The sequence below is a fragment of the Odontesthes bonariensis genome, chromosome 2 (assembly GCF_027942865.1).
Source record: "Odontesthes bonariensis isolate fOdoBon6 chromosome 2, fOdoBon6.hap1, whole genome shotgun sequence".
NCBI classification, from domain to species: domain Eukaryota; kingdom Metazoa; phylum Chordata; class Actinopteri; order Atheriniformes; family Atherinopsidae; genus Odontesthes; species Odontesthes bonariensis.
In genome coordinates, this window is record NC_134507.1 from 7,441,350 (window position 1) to 7,461,177 (window position 19,828).

The 19,828-nt window shown below is 42.3% G+C and overlaps 1 protein-coding gene across 2 annotated transcripts in view; it reads left to right on the forward strand.

Annotated features, from left to right (window-relative positions):
* The window catches only part of rmdn2 (regulator of microtubule dynamics 2), a 37,962-nt gene extending 25,398 nt beyond the window's left edge, over nucleotides 1–12,564 (forward strand). For both annotated transcript variants that reach the window (XM_075474959.1, XM_075474950.1), the window contains exons 6-11: nucleotides 5,043–5,118; nucleotides 5,622–5,699; nucleotides 7,700–7,798; nucleotides 9,902–9,955; nucleotides 10,072–10,152; nucleotides 10,373–12,564. In XM_075474959.1, coding sequence (XP_075331074.1) covers nucleotides 5,043–5,118; nucleotides 5,622–5,699; nucleotides 7,700–7,798; nucleotides 9,902–9,955; nucleotides 10,072–10,152; nucleotides 10,373–10,426 — 442 coding nt within the window. In that variant the 3' untranslated portion in view covers nucleotides 10,427–12,564. The remainder of the gene's footprint in view (nucleotides 1–5,042; nucleotides 5,119–5,621; nucleotides 5,700–7,699; nucleotides 7,799–9,901; nucleotides 9,956–10,071; nucleotides 10,153–10,372) is intronic.
* Nucleotides 12,565–19,828: the final 7,264 nt, after the last annotated feature.

Consider the following 19,828-nt stretch of genomic DNA (forward strand, 5'->3'; position numbering starts at 1 on the left):
GCACACAGGGGGGAGGAGGGGGAGGAGGGGGAGGAGGGGGAGGGAGGAGCAGATTGCAGTTTGATAGACGACATCAGTGTCCAATCATTGTGAACGGACCGTTCACAATGATTGGATACTGTTTTTCCTAGATTGTACGTTCTAGAGGCCACTAAAACTTTTCATATTAATGTCAAAACTTTTAATTAATTGGTTGCAATGGGGGTGTGAAGAGAATTTCAAGCAATATGTAAAAAAATGTTCCAGAAAAAGAACCCCAACCCTGCCTTTAAAGTGATACTCCGGAGTAGATTCAACCTGGGGTCATTTGAACCGTGATATCCAGCCAAGTAGCCCACCCGCAGTTTTTTCGATATTGGCTGAATATCAGCTGAGTTACTGAGTTATCCCGAATAGCTTCGTACAAGGGTTAATGGATCCTGGTCCGTATCTCCAAAATTACCACACTAAAATCACATGCCATGACACCAAACTTCTACAGTAGTACAAATATGGTCTGTACTCACCAAACGATGCATTTGGGAGTTTGAAAATAGTCCAGGAGTTAATTATTATCAACAAAAGCCTGATAGCTTCTCTGCAGCTAAAGCTGCGTCGACGTCACTTCAGAGAGCTGGGAGCTTCAAAATAAGATGAGGGTTGATCTACTACTGTAGACAACAAAGCAAGGCTGCTCAATTTCTCCATTGATAAAATAACTTCACAACTCTACAACATAAAAATTCATAAAAAAAAGCATGTAGAATATAGCATATACTTAGTTGTCTACAGTAGTAGACCAACCCTCATCTTATTTTGAAGCTCCCAGCTCTCTGAAGTGACGTCGACGCAGCCTTAGCAGCAGAAAAGCTATCAGGCTTGTGTTGATAATAATAAACTCCTGGACTATTTTCAAACTTCCAAATGCATCGTTTGTTGAGTACAGACCATATTTGTACTCCTGTAGAAGTTTGGTGTCATGGCATGTGATTTTAGTGTGGTAATTTTGGAGATACGGACCAGGATCCATTAACCCTTGTACGATGCTATTCGGGATAACTCTGTAACTCAGCTGATGTTCAGTCAATATCGAAAAAACTGCGGGTGGGCTACTTAGCTGGATATCACGGTTCAAATGACCCCAGGTTGAATCTACTCCGGAGTATCACTTTAAGTAAGACGGGCCTATGGAGTTTAAACACTTAAAAACAATCAATAAAACCTTATTTCACCCAAAAGCCGACATGGAGCCAGTGAAGGGTGCACAAGACTGGGGTGATGGATTCGCACTTCTTTGTTCTGGTCAACAATACTCAATATCCCAGTTATAATTAGTTAATTTAAGCATAAGGTAGGGTTAAAGTTGATGACATTTTTTCGTTTGGGCCGCTTAGCCATGCCGCCAGATGTTCCTGAATGTAACTTTATTAGATACTTATTCAGTTCAATGGCTGCAGATGCTGTATGGAGCCGTTACCGACATGTATGACAGGAGCTGAAATTAGAATGAAGATATAGTGGCTTGGCACAAAACATCCGTGTCCTCGCTCCATCTCTCTTCAGCACATATTTAGCACGTAGTGATAGATTTACTCAAAGCTTTTACATCCAGCAGTCTGTTTTTATTGGAGGCCGGGTAGCACAACTGCAGACAGATAGCATCTGATGCGGAGCTCTCCACCCTTGGAGTGCCAGCCTGTGGCTGTGTGGGCATACCCTGAGCTACCTTAAGAAAATAAACACTTGTGTGTTATAGTTGCACTCAAATCATCTGCCTTTGATAGCTTTTCACAGTGTTTTGATGTCAGTCATTCTCGCCTTATCTCGGTTACATTTTCAGTGAGTGGGATGAAGAAGCGTGAAGTCGAATGTTTGCACAATGTTTCTTCCAGCCCATCTGAGGTGTTTTTGTTGGGCTTTTTTTGACATTTTGAAGTTGGAAAACTCTTAACTGAGTCTAACTGTCTAGTTTTTTTCTTACTTGTGAGATTATTGCATCGACATTGTCTTCATTCTGTGGTTACCAGCTGGCCGTGCTTTACAATTTGCCCACATCTCACTTTATCTCACCGTTTTTCTTTTTCCTTTCGTTTTGGGGCTGCTGTTCGGTGCTGTGCTGTGCTGCGCCTGATCTGTCCAAAGACAGACACAGAAGGAACGAGTGGCTAATTCATCATGTTCCAAAATCCTCTCACCCCAACCAGGCACCTCAATGCACATGTTCATTTTTAGATTCCATCTACAGTCTGCATCACTGCGTCAGACGTCACTGTCAGATGACCTTTGTATCCGCTGATCCCTCGCGTAAAAGAGGTGTTTATGTCACTCGGTGGTGTTTGACAGAGCACCAGCAGGATTAGCAGCAGCCTCGCTGTGAAAAGACTTTGATCAGCTCACTCCTCTCCACCTCTAACCCTCGGCGTCACGCAGACTTACAGATCCCAAAGCTGAAATCGGCCCTTTGTTTCCCATCCACCTGTCCATTGATCCAAGTTTGCGTATTAATTAGCGACTGAGGGAAAAAGGTGAAGCAGCTTATCTCTGCTGAAGCTGTGTAATGAGGAGTCTTACTGGAGATCCCTGGATGATGTGGCTCATCGTTAATGACCCAGAGAAAAGGTGGTGTGACTGAGAGCTGCTGCCGAACACCTCCCTACATGTCTGTCTAGGTGAAGTCCAGGTTAAAAATTTGTACTTGGCAGATATATTTGCGACGCTGATGCTGGTAATATAGAGAACAGGGAGGCCAAATACTGATGCATGTCAATATCACTTCTTTTTTTTGTTCATTCATCAACTTAACAGAACTTTTTCAAAGTGGGGCTGTGGGAAGTACTTATGAGAAGTCTAACCTGCAGTAGACGGCGGTCAAAGTGCTCTCAGTTTGGAGAAGCAGAAGGATTCCTGAGTGCGCTGAAGCTAACATTCCATCAGAAGAGCAATTTTTTTTACCCTCTCAAACAACTGTAAGCTCAAAAATTCATAGAAGGTCCAGCAAGCGCTTTTTTGTGGATATTCATACAGTGTTACACCTTTAAATGGCTAAAATGTTCTCTTCCATGGCCTGTTCGGGTTAGCTATTAGCATTAGCCCACCCGTCAAGACTGTGAGGCTGTGTTTGAAACCGCATACTTCTCCTACTACTCCTACTACTCATACTAACTTTTTGAGTTAGTAAGCGAGTTTGAGTAAGCGAGACGTTCCCAGATGCATACTAGATTCGCCGAAATGTTGAGCATGCATCATGAGGTTACTACTCATACTCAAACTACCCAAGATGCAACATAACGTGACGTCGCCGATCGTCATTTCCTGTCAAAACGGCAGTTTCAAGCTAGCTACAACGAGGGTAGGTTCACTTCCTGTTTTCAAAACAAAAGCACCAATTGTATCATAATGGCTTTCCCTATGATAAAAGGCAACGGGTATTTTATTTTGTGAAAATAACCGGAAGTGTGTTGCTCACTACGGCTAGCTTTAGTAGCGCCGAATTCGTCGGAACAAAATTGTAAATAGCCGGTATTTTGTCAGATTTTCAACACGTTGGGGATCTAAACGACTACTTTATCGCCTGAAAGTGTTTCAAATGTTGCTAAAGTTTAGAGAGTTTAGAACTTAAGCGAAATCAGCTTCAGGCCGGCTGATTTCGGCTTGGGCAGGAGTGAAATGCATTGTGGGTAAACTCTCTGCATACTGTCTGATCGATGAGTATGCAGTATGTAGTATGTAGTATGCAGTATGCGGTTTCGAACACAGAGAGCACTCTGACTGTTGTCGACTGCAGCTATGACACTCAGTGTAGTTCCATGTACAGCCCAGGTGAGCTACAGTTTAACTAAGAGTTTAACTTTGTCATTTAATGACACCACCATCCTTGTTTCAGCAATACATTCACCGGTGCGGAATCCAGTTATTGACCGAAGTATGTCTGTCGCAGCAACACTGTGGACACGTGTGGGAAAAATAAAGATGATCGTACATCTGAGTGCAGCTGAATTCGCTGCACAGATGTTGTCTTTAGGTAACTTGAACGGCGATGCTGTTATAGCAGAGCGACAGTTTAGCTGTCTGGCAAAAGAATCTGAAAAATATGTGAATGAGAGCAGCTTTATTGGGAATAAAAAGACAGAAGAGGAGCGTGTTTGCAGTGCCTTGACCCCTTTGGGTGTTCAGTGTACATGATGTCATGTCTCATTACCTGGGGATCATGGTCCAGTTTTACAGCTTTGATTCTGTACAGTTTTGTACATTTTTTTACAGTTGGATTAACAAAAAAAATAAAAAAAATTTGTCTGGATCTCTGATCGCTCATAAGTGCAACACACAGCCCCACTTGGGAAAAAAAGAAGAGAAAAAACAGCATTTCTTTTACAATATGATGATAACAAAGATGTCCACAGTTAATCATCAGAATCATTCAAAGGTAGTCCCGTTGACAAGTGCCCCTGCACCTGAATATTACTGTGATCGTTCTTCATGTGTTTCTCAGGCTTTTTCTGTTGTTTGCAGATGGTATCAACCATCTGAGTCCGTTTGAATCGTAAGTGGTGCTGAGGTGCACTTATGTAAGATGCTTGATGCTGTCTAAAGGCTAAGAAATACTCCAAACAAACCTGTTTATGTAATGTCCTGTCCAACCACACACACTAAGGTTGTTCACAGCCACACTCACTCATATTTGGGTACAACTGAAATGCATTATTCGACTGTCAGCCACAGTGTTCTCCCTGTTTGTAAGCACGACAAGACCACAGTTCAAACTCCCCTGCTTCACTTCTGTTCTCACTGCTTCGGAGGCGGCTGCTTGTTGCACAAAGGGGATAGGATGTTTCAGGTGTTCTTTTTCTGTTATTGGAAAACTACAGCGTTCATCCGTCAAACAATCGCTTCAGATGAAGTAAACTGCCACTTTTAATCCGACTCCTTTGGTGAAGCCCTCCTTTATTTAAAGCTGAGCTCATGCGTGCCAGGGGTTACATCGTGAGAATTCATTCACTCTTGAGGAGAAACTCTTACTTAAACAACAACATCTGATGTCAGTTTTTTTTTCTTTTATCTCACAGGTATGCCATCATGTGTGGAATTATGGCAGAATACGACACGATACACAACAAGATAAAGAACGGGTACATCTTTAAGGTAAGTTACACAAAATGTATTGTAATTGTATATATGTACTGTACACTGCTTGTCCCATATACTTGAACAAAAGGGGGGGATCGCTTCTCCTATCACTTAAGCCAGGAAGCCCCTCCTACAGCTATCCACTTACATAAGATGGTGCATGGACCAACAACACGTAGCGTTCTTTTTTCTGTCAGCAGCTTCCTCAAATGCTGTGTGTACCTTCCGAACTTTTGACAGGTGAAAGAGGGAGGGAGATAGGGAGCCGCAGAGGGAAGATATGAAGAGAAAAAAAATCAAAGAGAAGGAGAATGGAAATGAAAGAGGGAGGGAGGGTGCGAGACAGCCGGCAGCGTGCGGTAGCTCGGTGAGATCGCGTGTGTGAAGTGTTTGTGAAATACTTGTGGGTTGGTAAAGCAGGGCAGATCAGGTCGGAACAGAAGGCAGTGGAGCAGCGGCTGCATCACGAACCAACAGTAAAAATTCTTCTCCGTGTTTGTCTCTCTCTCCTCTCCCAGGATCATCTGGATAAAGCCATTGAGTTGAAGCCACAGGACCCCATGTCCTACTACCTGCTGGGCCGCTGGTGCTACGCTGTAGGTGACCCCACCGCACCGCACATCTTTCTCTCCCGTCTTTCCTCGCCATGACAATCTGAATTATGGTGGCTGACACGTCTGCATGGCGTCCCACCTCCCTTTTCTACCCCACCCACGGTTTCCCCTCATTCATTCCTGCTGTTTAGGCTCCCCTAAGGTTTGTTTTTCCCCTTTGCGATGTGCTCAGAATGCACTCTGGGAGGTTGACACCAGCCATTGTTAGTTTTAAATCAGATCGCCACATAGGGATAGTTTCATCCTGTTTCTGTTCGGCTCATTTTCTCTCAGTTCTGCTTTTTTTTTAATTACGATCGTTTCTATGATCATAAAATAATATACAGTGATGAACAATTATCGTTTCGATATGAGGGTTTATTTGGACATTTTGCCGTTGAGCCTTGTTTATCAACTATTTATCGCGTAACTTGGTGCCAGTTGTCACACTGCCTGCCTGACTGGAAGGAATGCAGGCAGTAAATGAACACACACACACCAGAGATAAGAGATGCAGCTGAGCTGAAACACGTCAAGGTGTTTATGGCGCGTTCACCAATTCAATTACCTCCTGCAAAAAGTGCCCGGTGGAAATGATCGGTCTCCATCACTTTACATTTCATATTTAGTCATTAACAGATGCTTTTCTCCAAAGCGAGAGCCTGTTACCGTGGCGATGAACGCACTTGGAGAGGAGGCCAAAAGTTGAGAGTTATAGGCAATGTAACCAATCCTGCAAATGAATGTTGTGGCAATCGGTTTTTACAAATCAAATGATCTTCGTTTCAGTTCTACTCTTTATGAATTGTATGTAAATACTTAAACCAACAAGACGTTGTCAGGTTGAGGGTGTGGAGGGAGGACACGGATGCGGACTTTTCAAAAGAAGGTAAATTTATTAAACAAAAACAAAGTACCAACATAAAACGTGGCTGAGCCGGAAAAAACGTAGCTGTGGACAAAAACAAAACAAAGAACTTAACACGGCACGGATAAATACTTAGCTTGAAAAACCGACGTGGAACATGGTAGCATGGCATGGGTTTACCAACTTGACTTTAAACAAAGATCCGGCAAAACTGAAAGGGGAGGCAGGAAACTAAATAGGGAGTGAGAGTGATTGGGGAGTGAGTGCAGCTGAGGGAAAAAACACAGGTGAAGTGAGTGAAACTGATAAACAGAGTGCAGGGAAACTAAAATGGCAAAAACTAAACATGGAGTGACACAAACATAACCTAAAACATGAAACTAAAAACGTGAGTCCATGGGTGTGACAGACGTGAGGCCAGACCTGAAGGTTTTATGGAAACCTTAAAGCTGTCCACTGAAACTTACATAACTAGAAACAGGAAGACAAAAAAAAACATCTGAGAGGCTAAACCTTCTCCTTTTATTCAAAATGACTGACTACGCCCTAATGTTTATCAACACTGTTGAAAAACAAACAGTATATTATAGTATGTGTGTGAAAAGGTCATGTGACTGTGATGTGTGTGTGTCCTTTCAGGTTTAAAGAAATTTTAAAAAAGCATACGTGTGTAGAGTGATTCCAGTCGGCCAGTCTCTTGTGCAGAGTTTGCTTGATTTGAGATCTGTTCCACAGCTTCCAGCTAACACATAATTGCACATTTTGACACAAGTTACACTTAAAAAACTTACTAAGCATGATAGTGTCATAGGAGGGAACACAGTAAAAGTCCCGAGAGCTAACACGCAGTAACACAGTTGGTCATGATCCCCCTTTCTGTGTGTTTTCTCAAGGTGCTAAATGGCTAACATGTAGATCTGTCGCTCGTGTGGGCTTTACTGATATTTGTTGGTGCATTCAGTGACACGTGGGAAATTGAACTTTCCAATTTCCATTGGGAAAAAAGAGTTAAATGAAAGTCTTGGTACTTTGACTACTTTGATTTCAGACACCAATATATATGTTCCAAATCCCATAAGAGCATTGTAGTTTTTTTTGTTTCCCTTCTCTGATTACATGTTTCATTGTTTTGCAGGTTGCTCAGTTGTCGTGGATCGAGAGGAAAGTTGCTGCGACTCTATTTGGGGAACCTCCGAGTGCCACAGTGGAAGATGCTCTTAAGAATTTTCTCAAGGTACCTTCCGCTGCTCTTTTTTTACGTCAGTCTGCGCTGAAAGGCTTCGCAAACCAACTGCGACTAATGCAAAGCGTTTATAGCGGCGTGACAAGCCCTCCGTCGTAGAGGTGGGTGGAAAGAGCCAGACAAATGAGAGCGGCACTCAGAGGAAGCCCTGACGAGGTTGTCTACAAAAACACGTGCCGCGCAGTCCCGTTTATCTGCCTCCAGGTTGCTCCTGTGCTCCGTTTTTAAAGTTGTGAGCCATGTGTTCTCAGAGAGGATTAATCTGTGTTCCTGAATTTCAAATGTTTATGTAGTATCGAAAAAATACTTTTGCTCCTGGCCAATGTTCCTGTGCGTGCCTGGTCCTCGTGTCTCGCGCCTTAGTTTGATTTAAGTGGCCCGTGTTCCAACACGCCACTTCTGACCTGGGAAAAAAAACTCCTGCAAAACTTAAACAAATACAGCACATCCTGTGGCGTGTTGCAGTGCAGGTGGCCACCCTCTAACCAGCGGCCACCGTGCGTGAATAGCAGCTGTGTTGCAGAAAAGCACGAGCTGAGATAAGTCCAGGGTCGTCCCTTCTGTTCGTGGTTTTCCAAATGCTGCAGGAAAATCTTTTAGGATTTTTTTTTTTAACCAAGTTTTATTGGTATTCATATGTATTTACACATATCTTTTTAGTTTACAACAGATTTTTCTTTCTGTTACATACATATGAAAAAGAAAACAATGTTATTCATGAAATGTATAAACTGAACAATCAAAGAAATAACAGTTTGACAAACACTCAATCAATGGACTGTTTCTGGCATTCTTCTAGATCACTCTTGGACGGTTCTGAGCATAGATTGTTTATGTTTCACATTGGCAGGTTTAAGTATTTGCTTACAGGGCCCCATCTTTTTGAGAAAATGTCCATCTTGAGATGAAGGTGCTGTTATCTTCTCCATCACGTAAACCCTTTTCCCTTTTATTGTGGGAGGGAGCGGTTTTAACCACAAGACAGTTATCATCTTCTTAGCTGTTAATGACATGTAATAGATACAGCTTCATTTTTTCCCATCTTCCCTTAGGGAGTGCTCCTGTGATATAAACTTGTGGGGTCAGAGGTAAATCAATGTTTAATATAGAGAATATTTCTTTCTGAATCCCTTCCCAATAGTTTTTCTACTTTTGGGCAGTCCCAAAATATGTGTGTGTGGTCTCCTATCTGGTGACAATCCCTCCAGCACAAATTTTTTTTGTTACTATCAAATTTGGAAGTTATGGAGGGGGTTCTAAAATATCTCACTTTCAGCTTCCAATTAAATTCTTTCCACATTGGGCTATTAGTTATTTTATGTCCCTCCTCACACACATCTTCCCAGCATGTATCTTCGATAATCACATAAATTTCTAACTCCCATTTCCCTTTTATATCAAGAGAGCTCTCTGACAACAACAAATTTAAGCATTTATAAATTTGTGAAACAACCTTAGTAGCAGTCTTTTCTTTTATAATATTTATGAACAATTCTTCTATAGGCAAGGCGAGGCAATTTTATTTATACAGCACAATTCGTACACAAGGCAATTCAAAGTGCTTCCCAGCTACACAAAATCACAAGAAGGCAATAAAATCATTAAAAAGAAACAAAATAAAAAAATATTAATAAAAATAAAAAAATAATAATAATAATAATACAAAAAAAAAAAACATTAAAAATAATCATTAATTAATTAATTTAAAAGTGAAGAGTGTAGATAAAATACTTGCAGGTGTCATATGCACAGCTAAATAAAACTGTTTTCAGCCTGGATTTAAACATTGTCAGAGTTGAGGCCTGTCTCACATCTTCTGGAAGACTGTTAGGAGCATAAAACTGAAACGCAGCCTCACCTTGTTTAGTCCTGACTCTGGGCACCAGCAGGAGACGGGTATAGGAGTGGGTTGTTTCTTGAGTTCACTCCATTCTTTGTGTGACATCAAGTAACTTCTCCTTTTCGGATTTTTAAGTGTAAAGAAACAAATTGACAGGCTTTTATCTCCGAATCTCGAGCCATTTTGTCGCTGAAAACTAACTAAGGGAACCTGTGTTTGTCTGTGTTGCCTTACTTTGTTTTTCTTTAATCCAGGTTGAAGAGATCCATCCGGCTTATTCCAAACTCAACTATGTGTTTCTAGCTAAGGTCAGTAGTGAAAGCAGCAGGCTTGTGATGCTCGTGTTAACTGTGGACTTGTTGTGCAGGAGCCTACTGGGGCGAAGCAACGTTGTGAGACTTTTTTTTTATCTTTTCTCTGGTAGTGTTACAAAGATGTGGGGCAGAGGGAGAAGGCCAAGAAGATGTGTGAAGCAGCTCGCTCGATGAATACCGTCTCCAAGGAGGTAGATACCCTCTCCTGCAACGCTGCATTCACCTCTGTTGCTTCTGCTTTGTCAAATTTCTCGTCACAGTTAGAAAGCAGTAAAGACCCCAAAGCAGGAACGTTGCTATGCCTGCTGCGTACTGTTCACCGAAAGTATCGTACCTGGGGACAAGCTCAGGCAGCGTTGTGGAGTTCACAGCTATGTTATACATTTTCTTAGTCATGTTTTTATTCTTTAGGATGAAGACGCCCAGAAGGAGTTGGAATTACTCTGCCCCGCGCTCGGAGTGTGAGAACAGTGGGAACAGTCTCTTGGAAATTAATTTTCCGTGTGCTCCGGATGCTCTACCTGTGTTTGAGAGAGAGGGAGTGTGTGGCTACAGCATATATTGATAGGCGGCCATGTTAATTCACTCTGTGAGTGTAAGGAGGTATGCTGTGGCGCGATAGAAATGATCAATAGGAGCAGTCGGCCACCACATTTAACCGTCCTTTGTGCTTTTAATTCGGAATTGTGTTCCAGTGTTTTGGAAGTTAAAAGAATATTTTTAATAAGGAAAAGCAGATTATAAATGAGTGAGATGCTCATCTTTACCGTTGTAGAATAATTATATATAATTGTTATATAATTACATCAACAGACTATTATTTAAGAAGCAGTTGCGACAATTACCTTTTACATCCGTCAGATGTCTCATATTTGAGCAATTTCCAAATCCCTGAAGCTGTGACGGTCATCCATACTTACAGCACTAAGCGAGCAGAACACTGGGAATGCGGCACTTGTCACTAAACGTGGCATCTTGTGGAAGGGAGATCGGAAATGTCGAATCGAGTGAAGACTGGTTCGCGGGTGGCTGCACCTGAGCGTGCTTCCAAAGTGACAAATAACTTCCAGGAACACAACATCAAGCCCGATCCCACAGAAGAAGCTCAGGTCGAACTGAAAATGCATGTGTGACACGAGGCATTTTCACACCAGCAGAACTTTTGTCATACACACAATATGAAAAGATCATTAGCAGTACACCGACTCAGAGTAAAGTCTCCTTAGAGAAACGTCCAGCGTGGCTCTGCACGAATTAACGGGCTTTAATTCAAGCGACCTTAGAGAATTTATGGACAGATATCTAAACTTTTTGAGTGTTAAACGGCTCACAGGCAACACTACCCAGAACTAACAAGGTTTCGTTCAACTTCTGCTTTGAGCAAGATGGATCTGAAAAGCTCATGCCTGACGTGTGCCTTCTCATTCAAGCGGATATAAAACACGTTTCGTTGGTCTGATTGGTTGCAGGTCTGTCCAATTAAGTCCCGAGGCGTTTTGGTGTGTGCCTGTTGGTAACGTCCCTTTCAAATCCATCATAAAGACTCATTTCTCATGCTGTGTTTGTCAGTGCCAGGACAGATGAGCTCACCCTAACCCACTGTGTGTGTGATGAAAGAAATAAAGGCTGGAATAAATCTTTCTCCCCACTTTCATTCTGACATTCACATTCTTCCCATAGTGATCTATGACAGAAGCTGTTTGTCAGGATTAAATGGAGCTTTACAGTAGTTCAGACAGGTATGGAGCGCTGCTTTCAAGTTCCTTTCTGTCCTGTCATTCGCGGGCTCAGTCCCTCTCATCCGCTCCGGATGCTTTTTAACATGAGTCAGCATTTGTTCATTCACACTCCGCTCTGCCAACCACTGTGCTTCTTAATTGGCTGCCGCAAGTCAGCAACATATCTTCCTCAGTTTTCTTTGTTCATGTTGCGCTCATTCGTTCAAAGCCAGTCAGCTTCTCAGATAAAGTGTAAATGAGACGAGAGACGGCATCGCTTAAGCAGCCTCAAACACCACTGAATGCCACAGTTACGGACGCAATGTCGTCGGGGAATGCGAATAAATTTGCATTTCAATTACGTTGTTGATCGCTGTAACTTCAGTTGTGCATGTTCTGTGCGTGTGTGTTTATACATGTGCCGCCTCGTTTTCAAAAAAGTTGGGATGCTGTTAAAATGTGAGTAAAAATGTGAGTGCAATGACGTGTAAATCAGTGAAACCACCCACACAATGAAAAAAGTACGACAACTTCAGAGAGAATCAGTTGTTTAGACTGTAGAAATGCTGAGTTTGACTGAGGAAATTGTGTAATTCTGAAAAAAAAAACATCTCAAAGTTAATGAAGTTAATTAGGAGGAGGTCATTAACATAATTGGGTACCAAAAGAGCATACTGCAGTCTTTCAGAAGTAAAGATGTGGAAGAATTGACCGCTCTGTGGATGACTGAGTGGGCAAATGGTTCAGCAATTTATATATAGTTTTAGCATAAAGTGCTGTTCACAGAGGGGGGGATAATCTGCCCCAATTCCTTTGAAACGCATTGATGGCACCAAATTCAAAGTCAAAGTCCATGTTTCCTTTACATCATAAGAAGTGTTGTGGAGTACTACCACAGGGTGATCTCTCTCGTGACCTCTCGCTCATAAAGACTTTCTAAAAGGATGCAGTCACACAGTTAACACACACAGATGTCCTTTGGTCGAGTCTTTTGTGATGATCATCAGCTCTGATGTATTCTTGTAGATGACTTGATTTTTTCAGTTACACTCAGATCCTCAGCACTGTGAATATTTCACTTTCACATTTGTGACCAATGTGATCGATGTGAACCGTCCCTCGTTTTTCACCATTTTTGGGAGAAGAAAATGACTATCTATAAGAGAGGGAAAATATTTCAGCCTTTGGGTTCTGTATGACGCACATGCACAGCTGTTTAGAAGCAAAATCCACTTTTTATCCCACAGTTTCTGTCAGAATCTTCAAGATTTTTATTGGTCTCCATTTGTTTTCAAATCTGTGCATAAAAGCATAAAGTACTTCTTTCTTTTTCTTTTTTTTTAAACATTCACCCAAAGTGGCATCAATACTGAGTTTAAAGGGGCTTTAATGTTTATTTAAGGTTCTCATCACTAAATATAGTGTACATAAAACAACTAATTATGCTGCTTAAGTTTCCATGAACACGTGTACACTCGGATTTCAGTTAATGTAAAAAGCTAAAATAGGGGGGAAAAAACCTGGTGATCGGGCTTTATCATTTTATGGGTATAAATAACCTAATTGCAATAAGTGTGTTTGTTGTGAATGTAAATAAGAAGGAATCTGAGGGCACACGGTTTTGGTTCTTTATCGTTGTATCTGACAGATTTTATGTTTGAACCTTCATCACACTACTGTTCTTACACATTCCTGATTGTCTTCTTCTCACATCAGATGTTTTCTTCTTTTTTTTTACCAATAATTAATGAACGATTTAATTGTATGTTTCAAGTCTACCTGCTGTATAGAAATTATAAGAATTGTTTTTATTTGTTGGATTTTTATACTGCCTCTATGAATGTATTAGAATTATTTTTAAATGCCAAAGTGATTTCAAAATTCCTCAAGGTTATATTGAATCTCAGAGATTAGACTGTGCAGTGTCATGCAGTGTGTACTGAATGATTAATGGTACTGGAGTGTGTAATTAAACCTATGAAATCCTGATGGAAGTTGCCATTTGTCTGTCTTGTTTGTGTTCTTGTTAAGTTTTATTGCTGTTTATCAGGAATCATCTCTCGCTATAAGTTTTGTAAGTTTCAGCTTATAATTAAAGCATGCTGTGATTTTTACAAGAAACTAAATTGATCTTCATCCAAAATCAACAAAGACGAACACGTAGGCTCCTTCAGGAGAATGACTGATAGTGGAGTTCTAATTCATCCCCTCGGTTTCTCCCAGACATTTTGTGCCAGGGCAGTGGGGAATTTGTGGCTGGATCAGACTCAACAGCCACCGGTCTAGTCATGTTTTATACTTTTTTTCTATCTTTTTTTCCCCTTCTTCTCAGTAGAGCCACTCTAAATGGGTGCTTCCCACATCAGCACAGGTGTTTGTTTATACAGTAATGAAAACCTCACCATTCGTGACTGGCTTTATGAGCTTCGTGTGCACTTTAATCAAAAGCCTCAGTTGAGACAGCTGCAGAAATCACTTGTACTTGGTGTTGATGTCTGTACAAGCTGGCCTGACAGCTGTTGCACAACAGTTCAGAAGTTGTTTAGCTTTTCTACCTGCTGCCCAACATTAAAGATTTTTATGCCATTTCCTGGATTGCAAGGATTTTGAGCAGTGATGCAACTTTGGAGACCTTTGAGGATGCTGGACTTTGAGCCACAAAAAACTACACAGACAATAAATCTATATTGAAATTAAAGCAGGGCTCAATAATATGGGGTTTGTTTACCATGCAATACACACCCCAAAGCTGTAGGGGGAGCTCCGTAGAAAATAGGCGACAGTGTAGCCAGACTGTCGTAAACCCACCAGAGGCACTTTACGGTTTATTTTTCAAGACACTGGCAGAGAGTTGGAGAAGTAGAGATGCTTAACTCGAACCTTTTGGGCAATCCGGGCTGATTGGATCATTTCGAGGAGGGGATTCGAGTTATACGGACCACTTGAATCACTTATTAAAAAAAAAAAAAAAAAAACTTTCTGCCGTTTAGTGGCTATGCGTCTCGCCTTTTTTTTTGTCCCATTTATCAATTCATTTTGATAAATCAAAGAGCAGCCTACGGCTACAAGTTCATTCATTTATTTTTGTCAAGTAATAATTCAGTGCCATTTTATCTGAAAGCCAGACACAACAGCTAGTGTGTGCATTTACACAGCGACAAATGTGGTAGCATTAGGTGAGGCAATGCTGAGTTTAGACCTACAAGTAAACAACATGGAATGATCTTGCCCTCCCTATATCACTAAATGATTATTTTTCAATGACTGTACAAGATGCATGAAGCCACGCTAACCGAGCCTGTAGCTGCCGACTGGGCGCTCGCTCGTCAAGTCACGAGACAGAATCGAAACTTAAAAAGCTCTGAGTTGGCATGGATCCGCTACTTGCCCGTCTGACCGCTGAATCGCTGGCTCTGGGTGACTCAGCGGTCAGACGGGCAAGTAGCGGTGGTTCTGCCATCACGATATCTATTACAAACTATATTACAACTCTAGAAGCTAACCGCATTCAATTTAGCCGTCGACAGCTAATGGAGAGGGGGTGTGTCTCTCACAGTGTTGCCAAAAAGAAATCACAAGAAGTCGCTATTGGCTCTCTGAAAAGTCGCTAGAAGTCGCTAGATTGCGTCATGATGTCATAAGTGACGAAACCACGCCCATATTATATATTTTCGCTCCTACCCGAGCTGAAATCAGCCGGCCTGAAGCTGATTTCAGCTCTAAACTCTGTAAACTTTAGCAACATTTGAAATTTTCCAGGCCAGAAAGTAGTCGTTTAGATCCCCAACGTGTTAAAAATCTGCCAAAATACCGGCTATTTACTATTTTGTTCCGACGAATTCGGCGCTACTAAAGCTCAGAGTGGTGCTAAAGCTACCCGCAGTGAGAAACGCACTTCCGGTTATTTTATACAAAATAAAATACCCGTTGCCTTTTATCATAGGGAAAGCCATTACGATAAAAAAAAGGTGCTTTTGTTTTGAAAACAGGAAGTGAACCTACCCTTGTTGTAGCTAGCTTGAAACTGCCGTTTTGATGGAAATGACGGTATGCCGGGTTGCCGCTGTCCTGCAGTGCTTCTGTCTCGGCTTGTATGGTGTCCCGGGGCAACTGATTTGTCACTCACAAAACAAGTTAAATTGTCGCTAGATTCAGCCAGATTGAGCCCGAAAGTCGCTAAGTCGCTAGATTATTTTTTTTGTCGCCAGAGATGGCCAAAAGTTGCTAAATATAGCGACAAAGTCGCTAAATTGGCAACACTGGTCTCTCAGGCTACCTGGCTCGGCTCAGAGCCCTTTACGACCTGCCGTGAAGCAGTAGTTCTCGGCTCTCGTGTGTCGCGAGACTTCCAGAGCTAAACAAAGCACGCAGCACCACAGGCAAAGTTGCAAGCGCCGCGAGGGCCACCAGATGGAGATGGAAATGTCACCGTTTTCATCTGAACGGGTCAGCCAAGCAATCTGATGATTGCCAAGCAATTTTATGACCATGAAAAAGTTGCATAGCATGTCTTTAAAAACAGTGGTAAGTTCACTGTTGTTGTAGAAGACAGCAAAATGACTTTTAGTAATGAAATTGCAAGAATGTTTGCACATCCATCTATCCATTGTCTTCCACTTGTCCATGGCGACAGGTTTAGGAATGAAACCCTGTTGCCCTCTCCTTAGCTCTTCCTGGGGGATTCCAAGGCGTTCCCAGGCCAGAAGGGATATGTACCCGGAGAAAGCATTCTACCTTTTTCTGGTTGAGAACTATGGCCTGTCATCCCAGCCTCCCACTCAGCCATGAACCGCTCCAGTGTGCGCTGAAGGTCATGACTTGAAGAAGCCAACAGTAGGGGTGGGCAGTATGCACGGTATCATACCTTATGCGGTATTTTTCACCAACGGTAGAGATTTTTTTGGCATACCTTATACCGCAATAGCTCATGAGTCCGGCAGTAATGCAAAGTTTTGAACATCCGCTTGGATATGCCGGGCGACAGTAATCGCAAGACAATGTAACAGGAGTAATTTGTTTTACCACCTGCGGGCTAACCATGCTCCGGAATATGAAACGAGTCAAAGCCAGTGTTCTGTCGACTTCTCCTACTTGTCGAGATTTGCTACTTTGTGGTTTTGCGCATGCGCCGAGCCGATTTTCTAAGTTTCGTTTTCACGCCCATAATGTTTTGCTACCCTGCGTCTCAGCTGGTGTGTAACGGTAAGATCCTCAAAATCCTGATTATTTTCTCTTTTGGAAGACATGCAAAGTAATAAAAAACTTATCGTATTAATAAGCAGTTAGCTTAACATGCACAAATGGGGTGTCTGAAACATGACGCATATTTGAGCATGTTGAATAAGTGGAAGGCGCCAATGAAAGTTACGTTATCCAAGAGGTAGCGGCTTCTCTCTCACAGAGTTTATTCGAGGAAATTGACCTTTTCTTATTTTTTAAATATAAATAAAACGTATATATTTTTTATATTTCCTGTGTTTTCTGTTTTGCACAATACATTTAATTTAATATTGCTGCAAACATCCTGATTGAAAGTGTTTATTTGGTGCTATGGTAACCACTGAGAAACTGTTCTGTTGTAATTTATATACAAAAGTACCATACCGCGATATATACCGTATACCGTCAGTGGCTCAAATTTTACCGGGGTTTACATTTTAGGCCATAGAGCCCAGCCCTAGCCAACAGAGCCACATCATCCACAATAAGCAGCGATGCATCTCTGGGGTTATCAAACTAGAAGCCCCCTTCTCCCCAACTATGCTACGAGATCCTATCCATAATGATCATAATCAGGATCGGTGACAAGGGGCAGCGCTAACGGAGTCCAACGCGCACTGTTAACAAGAATTCCTGGGGGAACACTGCCTTCTCCACGCCCACAAACACATGTAGACTGGATGGTCAAACTCCCATGACCCCTCAGTAACTCTGCAAGGATAAACACTTGGTCCACTGTTCCATGACCTAGGCAAAATTCACTCTGCTCCTCCTGAAACCTAGGTTCCCCAGTTGGTCGAAGCCTTCTCTCCTACACCCTGGAGTAAAATCTCCCGGGGAGGCTGAGTAGTGTCATCCCCCTGAAGTTAGGGGACCACTCTCTGGTCCCGTTTCTCAAAAATGGGAACCATCACTACAGGTCTGCCACTCCACAGGCGTTGTTCCAGACCTCTATGTGACACTGAAGTGACCTGTCAGCCGTGACAGCCCCTCAATATCCAGAGCCTTCAGCATCTCAGGACATCTCGTCCAACCCCGTCGCTTAACTGCCAGAAAGCATTTTAATTACCTTGGCCGACCACCAACAACTTTTAGGCCACAGCTCCAGAAAACTGAATCCTCAATGGATGTCCTGAACATGGTCCATTCAGATTCATGTCCCCAACCTCCCGATATGTGAGAAAAATTCTCCTGAAGGTGTGAGATGAAGATTTCGAAGATAGGGGCCTCAGCCAAACATTCCCAGTTCACCCCACTACCCGTTTGGGTTTACCAGGTGTGTCCGGCAAGTGTTCCCTGCCAATGGATCCAACTCACCACCAGTTGGTGATCAGTTGACAGCTCTGCCCCTCTATCTGGTCGAAAGTGGCCTGGTAACAGGTGCACTTATTAACTACCTTATGCTCAAGTGAGGAGTTCGTAATGGACAATCCATGAGTAGCACAGAAATAAAAAGAAAAACACAGCTCAGGTTCAGATCAGGTAGGCCATTCCTCCCAATCAAGCCTCTCCAGTTCACTCCATCATTGCCCACATGGGCATTAAAGTCCCCCATACCACAAAGATGGCTCTGGAACAAGATATTGCAAGCTTTGCTGGAAGTTCTCTAACTTGTCAATATATCTGTTCAGATCTAATTCGATGTTTTGATCCTCCTCACTCGGTCTGTTCTGGTTCTCGACTCAACCCCACTCAGCAGGTTCAGGCCGCTGCTGGCCTGCCCGCCCCGATGTCCTACCATTCCTGAGCTCCTATCAGTCAGCCTCTGCATTTTTCTGAATACCACAGTCTCGCTCACATATATTCATATCTCTGCTTATCCCTTCCATCACAATGTAAGCTCAGCTATGCCCAAGTCGCACAACATATAGTCAACAGAAGAAGGACCTCGTGTGAATGTGCTGCATGTGTTATATTTTCAGACAGTGCAAGATAGAGACTTTAAATAGAGAGTCATGCTAAGCTAGTAAATGCAGTTTTGACAGATCTTGGCTGTAATGACATAGGACATGTGTTACAGCCAGTTCATGCAATATTCCATGTCCCGCAGCAGCATAATGCCAGACCACAGCCTTTTTTTGTGATTTGTGCCCACAAACTCAGACAGTGCAACCGCTTCCAGTGCAAGTGCTTTACATTTCCTCTGTCATCTCCACATTAGTGATGCATCAGCCCAAAAAAAATGACATTCTGTTTTGTTTGGGTTTTTTGGTTGTTTTGTGTAGGTGTGTGTGTGTGTGTTATTTCTATATGTGTTGTTTGCTTCCCTCTGCAGCTTCCTGAAATACAAGGAGGCATATGTTATCAGCCTCCAGGGTTAAAAGCTTTTGTTCTGTTAGCAGTTAACAATCAGCTTATTATCCAACTGAAGTGGGCGTATATTCACCATGGTCATGTCAGCCTCACTGCCTTTTTTCAGCTCAGTTCATTTTGGTAATCTGTTGTTTCGGTTTAACTGAGAAAAGCTCTGCATTTACTCCTCATTCATAAAAAACTGGGGTTGGAGCATTGCCACACATGATTTTCACGGGCACTATTTTCATCTTCAGGTTTGATGTTGTATTTATAAAGATGAGGAAGAAATGGGAAATGGAGAACTCCCTATCAGGAGTCATATACCATCTGAATTTGTCACGCACCGGCTAAGTTGGCTATAAGCCGCATGCTGATCGAGTACAGGATGTTCTGACAGAGCGAGGTAAATGTTGCACAGGGAAAACAATCTCAGAAACACTTCCCCTTTGTTCCCACCTGACTTGGCAACATGGCAAGAGTTCTTTGCACTCATAGTGAGGATGTTGAAATGATTCCTTCCTCAGCGCTGACTGATAAGCATCAGAAACAGCTGTATTTGTGTGAATTACATGTCTAAAAGCGTCCACCTTTTACCTGCGTGTGAAATAGAAGACTGCAACAGTGAAAACCCAAA